Source organism: Rhinatrema bivittatum, chromosome 2, assembly GCF_901001135.1.
Source record: "Rhinatrema bivittatum chromosome 2, aRhiBiv1.1, whole genome shotgun sequence".
Classification (NCBI taxonomy): domain Eukaryota; kingdom Metazoa; phylum Chordata; class Amphibia; order Gymnophiona; family Rhinatrematidae; genus Rhinatrema; species Rhinatrema bivittatum.
In genome coordinates, this window is record NC_042616.1 from 229,378,874 (window position 1) to 229,393,509 (window position 14,636).

The window sequence follows — 14,636 nt, forward strand, 5'->3', positions numbered from 1 at the left end:
GAAACAGATCCGATGTGCCTTAAGACAACCTAAGGAGAGCGCTACCACCTGACCGGCTCTCGGATCCTGTGAGGAACAAAGAGCGACTGCCAGTCAGAAGCAGTGATATCCCTTCTCTAGGAAATGGAGAACGAAGGACACCCATTGTAGGGGTGTTCAACCAGGCATCCAAGGGGGACCCATAAAGGTCGCCCTGGAAAGCCAATCAAATCTCCTCTTCCCGAAGGGACAGGAAAGCAACGGGAATCAGGGCCTCCTGATCCCAAAAAACCTTCCATCTCTCCAGGTGAGAGTTGAGTTACAGTCACTGATTCTGAGGTTCAGGAGCAGCAAATCTGCCACTTGCAGCAATCCTCAGATGGGATAGGCCAATCAACAGAGGGACCCCAGCAAAAACAATGACCGCCACTGCTGTCCCCCGGTCCTGACCTACAAGGAGATGCATTGATTCAAAAGAATCGAGACTCCAGTTCAGCGATAAATCTGCAAGGAAGGGGCCCCAGGGGCTTCACCCTCAAAGGGGATTCCTAACATGGGAGAGGTCGAAAGACAGTCCTCTTCTGAGGAAGGGGAAGACTCCTGACACTACCCTCTTGGTATCCACTCCCTTAGGGGTTCAACCACAAACACAGACTTAGATCAGTCCTGTGGCTATGGTGCACAATCTCTTGTGCTTCCCACGAGGGAAACACACACACACACACCTATACAGTAGAGGGCAACTGGAAGAATAATACCCTCTGCTGTAAAAGCACACTGACCAGTACTCATACAATGGTATCCCCACCTACAGATGGCAGCACACCTACAAACCCACTCACTGTGCTTGCTGGAATGGCTGCAGTGAAGTCCATGGCGATTGACGGTGCCCATGGAGCTCTGCGGTGGTGTCCTGCAGCATCTGACCATGTCCTCTGGTGCACACCAAAGTGATGGCACCCATGGGACTCTCACAATCACTGATGAATCGCATCAATGGCACCAAAGGATGCTGCACCCAGGGCTTCGACAGCGCTTGACTGTGTCTTGAACAGTTCAACAGTATATAGCACCATCCCCGGCGTTCCAGGCGCCTGTGGACATTGACAGCCCGGCGGCACCGATAAAAAACCCAGGGTGCAAAGGCACTAACAGATCTGCGGTACCGAGAATGCTAGGGGGTGCCTGTAGGCAGAGGCTCTGCAGCACCAACACAGCCCCAACATGCCTCATCAGTGCCATTGACAGTTCCCTTCAGCTCACCTATACATCCAAGGGCATATATGCTGCAACCTCTATGGCGTCCCTCGCTAGTGGCTATGGCTAAAGATAGCCTCGACAGTAATCCTAGCACTCATTCGCAATGATGGTGCATGAAGCTAGGAGGGGCTCCAATGCTCCTCGATCCCAGCAGCTCAGGGCCCCCGAGATCATTGGCATCCATGGTGCCCGATAGCTGTAGGCCAGTGATCGAACAGCTCGATGCCCCTCGGTGCCCCATCTGGACACCGCAAAGGAGCCTCAAAGGCACTGGACCACTGCACCTGGTTGCCTTGGCTCTCCAGGGTGCCTTGGGTAGATGGCAACTCAGGCACTTGACAGCACAAACTTCACAGAAACCCCTATTGTCTGAGAGCTTCAGTGCACTCAAGGACTCTCTGAAGCCCCGGTGGTTGTTGGCCTTGAGGGTGACCAGGGCGTTCAAAGGCAATCCCAGTGCCCATCAATGGTACTCGAATCAAGAACGGCAACAAATATTATCGCTGACCAACAAGCCCGATGGCCTCCATGGCGGCCCTGCACCTTGATGGCATGCAGGGTGTTGATGGTATCGAGGCAGCTCCGCACCACGATGGCATTGAGGGTGACACACATGGCTCAGCGGAAAAAAAAAAAAGAGACCGAAGGATTCTGCCTAGGGCACAGGGTGATAACTACAGCTGCACATGCTCAGTATGGCATGTTTGAAAGTTCTAGAATCTTTGGGGCCGATGCAATACAGTGCGCTCATCCGAGCGTACTGTATAACCTGCACTCGGACGCAAGTTAAATAGGCACTAATCCACCCCCTAATGCAATAGGGGGATTAGCGCCTATTTAACGCGCGTCAAACACAGAGTGAATGCAATAGCGCTCATCACATGCAAATGCTTGTGAATGAGGCTATTACTCATTCACTCCGCATTCAAAAAAAAAAAGTGTGCGTCTCAGATGCACATTTTGCTCTCAGATATTAACGCCTGCCTGGAGCAGGTATTAATAGCTGAGTGCATATAAAAGAAGTACAGAAACTTCTGTACTTCTTTTTTTTACTTTAAAAAAAAAAACCTCGGCAGACCGCCGAGTTATAAAGAACGACGCCGATAAACTCAGCATCGGTTTTCATAACTGGCCGTCTGCCAGTAATGAAAACGGATGCCAATCTCGGCATCCGTTGCCGAGATGGATGGCCATCTTAAAAAATGGCCATTCATCTTAAAAAATGGCGCAGGCCATCCATTGCTCCTACCATGTGACGGGGCTGGCCGATGGCACCGATAGCCCCTGTCATATGGTAAGGGCAAAGGGCCATCAGTGCCATTTTGATTGGTGGCAGCCGACGGCCCGAGAGGGGGAGATCGCTCCTGGGACCCCGCTGGACCTCCAGCGACTTTCGGTAAGTCTTGGGAGGGGGGTCAGGCAAGTCTTGGGGGGGTCAGGAGGGTGGGGGGTTGCAATTAATTAAATTTGAAGGGTTGGGGGTGGGTTTGGGTTTGTTTTTTTTTTTAATGTGCCCTTTCTCCTCCCCCCAAAAACGATAAGAAAACCACACGAAATTTCGTGGGCTTTCCAATCGTTTCAGCGACCCCCCTGAAATGCGACAAAATAGGAAATAACGTCTACATTTCCTATTTTGTTGCAAACAAATGTACATCCCTATTAATTACCATCACAGCAGTTTATGGATTTATTCTCTAGGAACTTATCCAAACCTTTTTTTAAAACCAGATACACTAACTGCAGTAACCACATCCTCTGGCAGTGAATTCCAGAGCTTAACTATGCGCTAAGAAGAATTTTCTACAATTTGTTTTAAATGAGCTACTTGCTAACTTCATGGAGTGCTCCCTAGTCTTTCTATTATCTGAGAGAGTAAATACATTAATTTGTTCAAGACCTTTCATGATTTTGTAAACTTCTATCATATCCACCCTCAGTCATCTCTTCTCCAAACTGAACAGTCCTAACTTCTTTAGCCTTTCCTCATAGGGCAGCCATTCCATGCCCCTTATAATTTTGGTCGCCCTTCTCTGCACTTTCTCCAGTGCAGACATTATCCTTTTTGAGAATGTTGTGACCAGAGCTGCACACAGTATTCAAGGTGCGGTATTTCTCTATCTCCAGAGGGCTTAGGATCAGGGACGATAACTTTGATACCGGTGCGCAGCCGCACACGTATGCACATATGCCGGCTTGCACCAAAGGGCGCAGCCAATTTATAATATACGCACATATATGCACGCATGATATATAAAATACGCCGTACGCGCGTACACGTCCACACAATTTTATATGGACGTGCGCACGTGTGCGTAAATGCCGCCTCAACTGCATGAGTTGGGGGATTTTAGTAGATGCGCGCTGACACAATTACCAGTGGCTCCAGTTTGTTCACAGTTTGCTCAGGTAAAGGATAGGACTTCCTAACCCCCCCTTTTACCCCCTACTCTTAAAACCCCGCTGACTAGCCTAGTTTCTTTTTGTTTTAGGACTTACACATCATCCATAGCAGAAATAAAGTTGCATGGTAGGGGAACCTGGTGTTTACTTGTGCGCGTAATTATTTACGCGCTGGTTTCATTCATACATCCTGGAATGCCCAGACCATGCCCTGCCCCTTTATCATGATAAACGTTTTTGTGCACATACCAGGAGATAGATTCGCGTGTACACGGGCGCCTTTTATAATCCTCGCGGTGCCTGCCGGCCCAACTTCTGCATCTATCTACCGGCATTGGCACGTGCTGGGCTTCTAAAATTTACCCTTAAGGTTATACCTGAGGCATCAGAAGTTAAACTGACTTGCCCAAGATCACAAGGAATGGAAGTAGGATTCAATCCTTGTTTTCCCTAGTTCGTAGTCTGCTGCTCTAACCACTAGGCTACTCCTCCATTTCTCCATGTGGGTTTACATTCCTTTTTAGGATTATTCTTAACATTCTATTTGCTTTTTTGATTGCACCACACAGTGAGCTGAAGGTTTCAATGCATTGTCCACAAGACCTCCAAGGTCCTTTGTCTGGGTGGTGATTCCTAACAAGGAACTCAGCATTGTGTATCTGTACTCAGGATAAGTTTTCCCTATATGCATCACTTTGCATTTTTCCAAATTCAATGTCATTCAGATGCCCAGTCTCCTAGCCTCGCAAGGTCCTTCTGCAGTTCGTCACAATCCGTTGATGTTTTTAGCAATTGTGAATAATTTTGTGTCATCTGAAAATTTGATCACCGTACCTTTTCAGATCATTTATGAGTATGTTAAATGCTCAGGTCCCAGTATAGATCCTTCACTAACGACCTGTCTCCACATGGAAAACTGATCATTTAGTCTTACTCCATTTCCTGTATCTTAACTATAGGACACTGTTTCCTACTCCATGACTAATTTCCTAAGGAGTCTCTCATGAGGAACTTTGTCAAATGTCTTCTGAAAACGCCAGAAACACTATACTCAACTGGCTCCCATTTATCCACATGTTTACACATTGAAAAGTAATCCAATAGATTTGTAAGACCAAACTTTCCTTTGCTAAAACCATATTGACTCTTCCCCATTAAGCCACGTAAATCTAATTTTGTCTTTTTAACACAGTAACATAGTTAAGGACAACAAATAAAGACCAAACTGGTTCATCCAGTCTGCCCAGCAAGATATTTAACGTTGTAACTGACGCTCCATGCAGGTTAACCTAAGGGTAAGGAGGTCCCATTCAAGCTGTAAAAAGAATGGCCAGACGTTGTCCCTTTTTCAACTTTTTTTTTAGCATGGTTTCTACCATTTTGCCTGCCGCAAACAAAGACTCACTGGTCTATAGTTTCCAGGATCAGCCCTTTTTGAAAAAATTGCTGTTATATTGGCCACTTTCCACTCTTCAGGATCTTTGGCTATATTAAATGATAGGTTACAGAATTCCTAAAATAAATGATGAAAAGTATTTGTCTGGTAATTGTTTTCTTCTTTTTTGTAGATGTGAATATAATTTTTACCTATCTAAATCTCATCAGTCTCAATCTAATTAAGCATGCCCCATTTCTGATATTGAGCATCTCTTTGTCTTTTAAAAAGGAAAGGCAAAAAAGAATGCCAAGGGAAAGACAATTTAAAATAATGCTTTTCCCTAGTTACCTAGGGCACTAGCTCTTAGTAGCAGCCTTGATAATTCATCAGTTGAGGGCTGAGGCCCAATACAGAACTGGCCCCGTGGCATTATGGGTCAATTTTATGGTAAACTCCTGTAGAAAACCGTAGCCTATACTAAGTGGTCTATTCTGTACCCTGTGGCAGTCCAACCAGAACATAAACAAAATCTTGTGTGCAAGAATGCTTAAATAAAGTTTTAACTGCATTTTGTTTTCAGTTGGCTTTTCTTAGATGTGCCTTGGGACCTTACTTGGTTTAAGAGGACCCAATAACATGTCAATGTTACAGATTCCGATACAATTTTAATGTAGTACAATATTTTAGAGATGTCACTAGTCACCTTGAAAGCTATTCTGTTCTTATCATTTGCAGTCATACATACAAATAATGAAAGTGGTGATCCTATAGATGGTGCTGATCAATATTAAAAAAAAATGGATTTTACTTATTTTGAAGAGTATTTGACAGAAGTTGTGTACATGAAAGATATCTGTGAGATAGCAAGGCGGAAATACAAGAGAGACATACCTGAATGGAATACTTGCAACAGATGAATTTTTTTTATATACAACTGTACTTTAATTTTCATGTAAAATGAAGATGTGTCCCTCCTAAAGAATAATGAGGTGAACTTGGCAGTTCTGATACATAGATGGCTAGTAAAGCATCTTATCAAAAAATGTTGCATCATTTATTTAGGGGAAAGAACTGGAAAACACAGCTGAATGGTTTTAATCCCTCACAGATATTCAATCTGTCATGTTTAAAAAGTCATCATGCCACTGGTATTTTGCAGTAAGGCTTCTCCAACATTTGGGGGTAAAATTTCAAACATATATAGCACCTTTTACGAAGGTAAAAATAGAGTTAGAGTTAATCTAAGTCAATCATATGTGGGAATGTATATTTTTAGCTGCATAGAAAGTGAGATTTGGGGTGCTTCTGAGGCATGTTTGAGCAAAGTATTGTGATTACCATGTTAGTCCATTTGAATTAAGGGTACATGCATACTTTTAAGTGCATAGCAACCCAATATTCAAACACAGAGCTTGTGTCTGAAAATCAGTTTCTTTTATGCAGGCTGAAAAGTAAACAGTTAACCTTGTGGTTAGGCACCCTATGGTGCACCCTATGGTGCCCATGTCCAAGAAGCATTTCTAGCAGAACTGAGCTTGGACTTCACAGGCTAATTCGTTTACAAGCAGGCTATATGAGTTTAAGGTACACTGCACATCAATTTTCGGCTCTAAATGTACACGCAGGTATTTCCAATACAAGCAAATGCATGATTTCTCTACCTATTTTATAAATGTGCATGTATATTTTATGCGAGAAAAACTTCTGCCACTGCATGAATAAACACCAAGAATTAAATGCCGGAGCGGGTATTTTATGAAGTATGCGCATAAACCATTTTGAAAATACTTACCTGTGCACATACTTGGAATCACCAGTTCACCAATACTTCCACCACTTCACCCCGAAACCTCCCTGCCCCAGTTCACCCAGACCTCCCATCCAAAGACTACAGACAAAAGACAAGTCCAATTTCATTTGAGTGAGTCAATCAGCAGGGGTAGAAGCATACAAATAAGTTTGGTAATATATACACCACCCTAGCTTGCCCCTTTTTCACCTCGACAAAATAGATGCGTGAAACAAAAAATACGCGCATACTCTCGAAGTTTATAAAATAGCATAAAGGGCGCATACATGGTTTTCTTGCACGCAGAACCCCTCTGAAAATTCACATACAAATTGATAGATATATGTTATCTATCAGTATAATAGTCAATACTTTTGAATGGGGATGAGTTTTAGTGGTGCAATTTTATTATTTTTTCAAAATTCAAATAAGATGCTAATATTGCATGAAAAAGGATACAGAGTCAGAAAGGTATTCAAAAGACAAATAATTAAAATGAAAAAAATCATGGAAGTCCTTTTATTCAGTTATAACATTGACAGCAGATAACTAACTACCTCTGTAATCAAAACCAAAAATACTTTGATTTTCAAGATTTTATGTAGGAGCTCAATATACAACCTACTTGGCACAAAGATAGTCTTTTATTACTAGCGCTAGCATACACTGTCTCACTTTCACACAAGTTCCTTATATATCTTCTACTGTTTCTATCTGCTGCATATTTATAGCTCATAGGAAGGAACATGAGAAAAAATGCCTAGTAAAACACTGCTAGCTCAGTGGCCTTTCAAAATGAGTCAGAATGTATGTCAACAACCACATGCATCACAAAGTGAGCAGATGGAAACTCTCCTTTAAATAAAGCAAGAGAGACAGAGGGTAGGAGAGATGGAGAACTGAATGAAGACAACTGCCTTCTTTGGGGAGGGCAGTTCCTGATCCACCTGTGTACAACTTTCAAAATTATCCCTTTTCTTTTAATTCCATTAAATGTTCCTCTGTATGCAAATTAGGAGTTCTTAAATCAGTTACTCTGGGGCCCACACAATCTTTCTGATTTCAGAATCACAAGCAAACATGAAATAACCGTTTGCCTACACCTGGTCTCTGAACTGGGCTGTTCCCATATTTTATTTGTACCCTGGAACCTGACCTGTTTTTGGAGGCTATGAAGACTGGAGCTGAGAATCACTGATATAAGTAACCCACTATTAGTATTTCTGAATAGCACATCTGACAAGCCTTCATTAGCTAATGTATATATAGACAGATAGATTTACATTTACATACATACATACATACACACACACACTCTAGAATTCCTCCAGGACCCACTCGCTTGGCCACATACTCTCAAATTCTGCCCCATATCCTCAAACAATTTGTCTTCTTATGGGAGAAAAGGGTGGCAAGTGGACATGGCGGTTACATATCTTCCCTGGCGAGTGCACATCCCTGTCCCACTCACTCTCCTCCTCCACCACCCACCCACTCCCCTCTCCTCTCCAGCCTCCACGCCTTCTACTTCCCCCCAGCCCTCTCATTCTCCACTCAGGCTGAGATGCTTCCTTTCCTCTCCTGCAGACCTGGACCAAACATGCTTCTGCCACTTCCTGCTCCCCAGGCCATCTCGCTAGCCCAGAAAATGCATTTGCCCCAGGTGAGTGCATTTTCAAAACCTATATATACCACGGGCAGAGACATGACAAAGAAAGGAGAATGAAGAAAAGGAGCAATTTAAGCGATTCAAGAGACAGACGGTTAGTGCTTCTGTATTCCTGCTGCTGCATTAAAATAGGAAACTCTATTTAGCCAATCACACTTTCGAGATGATGAATGTACAATAAAAATCCACCACATTTAATTTTTTCAACAAGCAAATGTACTTTGGTTTTTTTGTTTTTTTTAACTATACTTAGAGTTGCGACCCATTTACACCGTATAGTATGTGTTTAACAGGATGATTTCCTGAGGCTCAAGCCGTATATTCTCCACTGGTTAACAGGTCTCCACCAGTTTTCACCATGAATAGCGTTAAAAGCAGCAGGTATTTTCCACACAAGAAAAACTCGGAATCTCATTTTACCCTCCCCCCCAAACATAAATACCCAAACGCAGACAAAGCAGCCCCTGCGGTGCAAGTTCTCAGTCTTCCCTCTCTGTTCATCCCGCCCTGCACAACTGGTGCCATCTTGAAATTACACAATTAGTGGTCAGAGGAACAGAAAGAAAACGAGGAGGAAGGGAAGGGAAGAGAGACTAAGAGGCTGCGACACTGGACAACTCCCTAGCTCCCAGTGAATTAACGCTGGAAACAAGGGTTCATTTTAATTTTTTTTGGAATAAAAACAGGACTCGTTTAGGAGCAGGAGGAGTGGTCTCCACAGTTTTTCCTCCCTTCTTTCTATCTAAATCTTGTGTGCAGGTTTAACCGGGAGTCGCTGCTGCTTTAGCTGTGCCAGGAGTCGCGTTGACAAACATCAGACTGGCATTTCTCAGCTGCTCTAGGTCTTCCAGGTCATATCCATTCAGTTAACGGCACCTCAAAACAAATTTTTTTTTTTAGGGTCAAAACTAGCTCACCAAAAACAGGAGCCACTTTAGGGAAAGAAAAAAAAAGAAGATCTCAGTGGTTCCTTTTCCTTGCCCAAATAAAGCTTTTCCTCCCAGCTTACTTAAATGTGTTTTAGTTTTGCCATGAGTAGGAGGCAATAATGCTTTACGCTCTCATAACTTTCAACACAGTTTAGTTCTGCAACCTATTAGATCAAGAGCTACAAATTTAATATCAAAAGTGGAGTCTAAAATCTCAGTGGACTCAAAAGTAAGGCGAACAGACACACGAGCGAGCGTGGGATGGCAGATTAGAAACCTAAGAGTCAAACAGGCAGAAAGGAAAGAGGGATTGCCACATTATACAATTACCTAAAGTAATTATGCAAATTAACAGAATAAACAAGAGCAGAAAAAGACCAACCAGCCCCATCCTGTCCATACTACAAGGATATACATTACACCTACCAGCCATACAGCAGGACCATTTGTCAGATCCCTCTCCTTATCAAAGGACAGTTTTTGTCAACTTCATTTGCAGTCTACTATATTAGACAAATATTAGACAAATGAGCATACAAAATCCCCCACCCAACATCCCTCCCTTTCCATGTCCAACCACAAAGCTTTTTAACAACCTCAACAGCTCCCAATGCTGGCATGGTTGTGGCCTGAACATCTGGCCTCCGAGGTCCCAGGCCACATCTGGCCTCCGAGGTCCCAGGCCTGGTCTTCAGCCAAGCCTGAAGACCAGGCCACACGAGTGCCTGCATTGCCACTAGGACTTCCAGTTCTTACGGCACTTGTAGCCCTGCTAGGCGGGCCCAGCCGCATTTCTGCCGGGACTTCTAACATTTCATATCACCCTCTCTGTCACTCATTCAGGCCGCCCCATCGCTGAACCATTTGAGTAGGCCACGTTAAACACAAACATGTGCCACTAGGTCACACTTCCACCATCTCTTCACTCTCTGCAACTAAAGGCTCCTCCTGCCTTCTTACAAGTCCTGTACTCTTCCCACCTCCATCAATGGCTCCAGGAGAGAGAGAGTGTTCCACACACCCACGACCCTTTCTGTGAAAAAAACAATATTTCCTATTGTTCCTCCTGAGTTCCCCCCCCCCATACACACTACTCCCAAGGCCTGTCCTTCTACAACATGAAGTACCAAGGTCAGCATGTTGGGTAAGCTTGCAGAGGATGAAGACAGATTTTCTGAAGTTAGGCCCAGGAAAAGAAAAATCCCCTTTGTGCTATAGGGCCAGCCTAGTTAGTGTGCTCACTCAGGCCGAAGTAATACTGGCGTGCAGAAAATGGGGGCTCATGATTGGGTGCTGGCTCTCCTAACGTGCGCCAATAGACCTCGCCGGGGTGCCCAACGCAATATGCAAATGGGCTGCCACAATAAAAAAAAAAGGAGGCGCTAGGGGAAACTGTGTGCCCCTAAGCGCCTCCTCAGCAGCGGGCACCCCGGAGAGGTGGCTGTCAGCTGGTTAGGAAAACGGAAGCTCAGTTTTACGAGAGTCCCTGACCGCCGGCACACTTTCTTTTTTAATATATATTTTTTAAAATGCTCTCCTCCCTTTTCTGTTCCTCCGACTTAATATCTCCACAATATTAAGTTGGAGAAAGTACAGAAAAGCAGTGTTTTCTGATTTTCTGTCAACTTTTTTGGGCTCCTCAAAACTTAATGCCTGCTCGGGGCAAGCGTTAATTTCTGAGGGTAAAAATGTGCACTTAAGGCGCACATTTTTTTTTTTTTTTTTGCATCGGGGGGGGGGGGGTTGGGAATAGCTAATAGTGCTCATCAACATTACGTGTGATGAATGCAATTTGCTAGGAGTGCGACTGGACGCGCATTTTGGACGCTCTAAACCCCGTTTTGCATCAGGAGTTATGGACACGTGTCCAGAAGGCACGCCCAACTGCGTGTTAAGCCCTGCGCTGGGGCCAGCGCGCAGTATTGCATCGGCCGGACTGTGCCTAGCAGCAGTGGAACAAAGAGACAGACATACTCCTTGGGCATCAGTGGATGCGATGCTGACGCATGCTGCTTGCCCGTAAGCTGCCCTGTAAGGCACAGACGGAATGGCTGCCGGATAGGCTGGATGTAGGCTGCTCAGCGTCACTGGCAACAAGATGTCCTTCAGGCATTTCAAAATAACAAACAAAATGCTATTTCCTATTCCAATCTGCTTCACAGCTCCCCAAAACCCGACTTACATCCTAACCCCTCTTGGCAGAGTGCAACACTGAGCCCATCCTAGGTGTTTCAATTATTTTACTGAACGCAAAATGCAAAACAGCAATTAAATCCAAAGGACAGGGGAAAAAAAAAAAAAGGATGCGGGAGGAGAGAATAAGGCAGGTGGAGCACAGAAGAGGAGGCGCTGCTAAGTCAGGGCTTCCCAAACTTTTTAGCCAATGTGACCCCATTTTAGCATTTGAAAGTTCACATGACCCCCAAGGAAACCAAAACTCAATTAGCAGGGGTGCGGGTCCCTTCCAAAAATAAATTTTATTCTCACCCTCCCTATGCTCCAACTGATCCCCTCTCTCAACCTCTGCCCCTCCAGCAGATGCCCTCTTCCATCACCCATCCCCCCTCTTACCCCCTGCAGTCCTGTTTGGTTCCCCCCCCCCCCCAACTGATCCTCTCTCACCCTCAAGCCGTTCTTATAATTACAAACTGATATTCTGTCATCCCTCCTCCTTTGTCACACTCGTCCAACCTTCCTTCTCTCTCAACTCCCAGCCTCTCTGCCTCTACTCTCCTCCAAATCTTTTTTCCTCAACTGATCCCGTCTCACCCCCGGCTCCTCTTTCACATCCCCCAGTCAATCTTCTGTCACCCTCCACAGCCAATTCATCTCCACCTGATCTAACTCTCAAACCCCCTCCTGCATCTGATCCCTCCCTTCAAATGGGTCTTCTTCCGACCATCCCCCCCTGGTCAGACCAAAGGTGGATACAGACTGGTGGGAAGAGAGGGCAGGCTGATGACAAGGGCAGCATTTTTCTCTTGGAGAGATTCAGTGGTGGGTGAGGAGGAAGAAGCAGTGGCAACGTACATCAGTCCACACACACTCAGCCCTCCCATCTCTTCCCCTCAAGGCTGGTCCCAGGCCTGCCAGCGATCTGCATGCAGCAGTAGCATCAGTAATGAAAGCCAGCATGGGACCTGTGAGCTGGTACAAACTCACGGGCCCTGCAGTAACCCCGATCCTTCCTCACGCTGGGCTTCCTGTCACCACAGAAACTCATGCAAGGACCTTCCTCCTGCAGGGCCTTGCAAGTGCCTGCAGGCTCACAGGCCCCATGCTGACTTCCACTTCTAATGCTGCTGCTGGTACCTGAAAAACGCTCCCATCCGAGACATTTGTGACTCCAGCTGAATGTTTCCCGACCCTATTTGGGGGTCCCGGCCCACAGTTTGGGAAGCCCCGTGCTAAGTACTAAGAAAAAAGAAAGTCACGATTTTAGGAAGAACAGACAACAGCAATCTTACCTGAGTTCGGTTGAAAGCCACACGTGCAAATACTGCCTGGGAGATTCCTGCTCGTTTCAGCTCGTCGCGTACCCACTGATAGATATCGGAAGACACCTCTGTGTTGGTTGAAACTTGTTGCTCCAGTGGTTTGTTGATCGATCTGCTGACAGGAGGCGGGTGGTTCAAGTACTGCTGATTTAAGGACTGTTGGGCTAAAAGTCTGTTCACAGCATACTGCTGGTTCAGTAACTGGGCCATTACCAGCTGCTGGTTCACCAGCTGAGGGCTGATGGGAGTAGACACGAGTCCAGGGTGCAGGTTTGGAAGCTGCGTCCGGACGGATGATTGGTTGCCATGAGAGAGCTGCACGGGAGAGGGAGGCTGTTCGGGGGTGTTCCCTGGGACAGGCTGCTGGCCAAAGCCGATGTGGTTGGCACTTTGTTGAGACAGGTCAGAAAGGCTTTCCATTTCAGCTGCGGTGGGAACAAACAACAACACACACACAAACACAAAGTAATTACTCACAGCAGAAAAACCGCAAGAAACATGGACGCTATAAGAAAAACTGAAACGTGACTACATATTCTAAAGCAGCAGCATCCCCAGCAATAACGCTAAAAGAAAACGTTTCTGTATTCAAGTTAGATCCAAAGCATAAATCTGCATTTCATTGTTTGCGAAACTGTTTTACTGGGGAATTCTGAATGGATGGTGTCTCCTTTGAGGCCTCTTCCAGCTAGGGTCTTTTCATATTTGTTTTTATGGTATAAATAAGCTAGCCCAGAACCAGCATATTAAACCACCCCCCTCCCCCCCCCACTCAGTACGGACTGGGACACTGATCCCCAAATTGACAAGTCTTCCAACCTCCAAAGCTGCATGCACAGCACACGAGGCTAGAAACCTAGCTGGTCTGAAATGCCAGTGCGGGGGCCAGGAGTAACAGAGCTCTCTGATGCTGCTAACCCTAGTCTGCCATAGTCTGGTGCTTGTTCATAATAACCATTTCAGTGATTTCACCACACAAAAAGTAAAGTCTAACCAGATCTGTGAGTCTGTTCTTATCCTTCCTTACTGCTTAAACAGAACACAGAAAACTCAAAAGTTACTGTTCTTGACAAGGCAGCAATGAGCACAGAAAATCTCCAAAAGGATGTGTGTTTAATATAAGCTGCAGACAGTGTTTCAAGGATGGAAATCTACAAAGGCCTTTGCACTAACATAGGCAACAAGTTTTGGGTTATTAATAAACAGTGTATAACATTTTCTTATGTAGAATCTTCCTGTGCAACCGTTTAGGGCGGGCCATGCAGGCTGCAATCTTCTGGAGGTAATTGAAAAAGTCTAAGATAATCAAAAAAGGGTATAAATACACTTGTATTATTACTGCTCTTCTAATGACTTAGACTGGTTATTTTTATCGGAATGAATAAATATATTTTCAATTAGCACAGGGTATCAGGTTTCTTTTTCGGTATCTCTTGGGTGAAGAATATGCGAGTACATTGTACTACTGATTTAATCTCAATTTTAAAATCTGAGAAACCCCCCCCCCCCCCAATTTAAATAATTAAAACATTAAAAAAAAAAAAAAAGTGATGCGTACTGAAACCCTTCCTTTGCATTAGGGCAAAAGGATGTTTTCAAACCACTGTATTTAGTGCCAGAAGAATAGCGGAAGCATTAATCTTCCATTTACCTAGAGAGCAGGTAATCCAAGGGCTGGGTCTGTGCATAGTTTATTAATTCATTTGAAATCATTTAATATTCCAACTGACCCGGA

The 14,636-nt window shown here is 44.8% G+C and overlaps 1 protein-coding gene across 5 annotated transcripts in view; it reads right to left on the bottom strand.

Moving 5' to 3' along the window:
• SATB1 (SATB homeobox 1) overlaps window positions 1-14,636 on the bottom strand; it is a 168,925-nt gene that overhangs the window by 122,497 nt on the left and 31,792 nt on the right. For all 5 annotated transcript variants that reach the window (XM_029589275.1, XM_029589273.1, XM_029589274.1 and 2 more), the window contains one exon: window positions 12,872-13,326. In XM_029589275.1, the coding sequence (XP_029445135.1) occupies window positions 12,872-13,326 (455 nt within the window). The remainder of the gene's footprint in view (window positions 1-12,871; window positions 13,327-14,636) is intronic.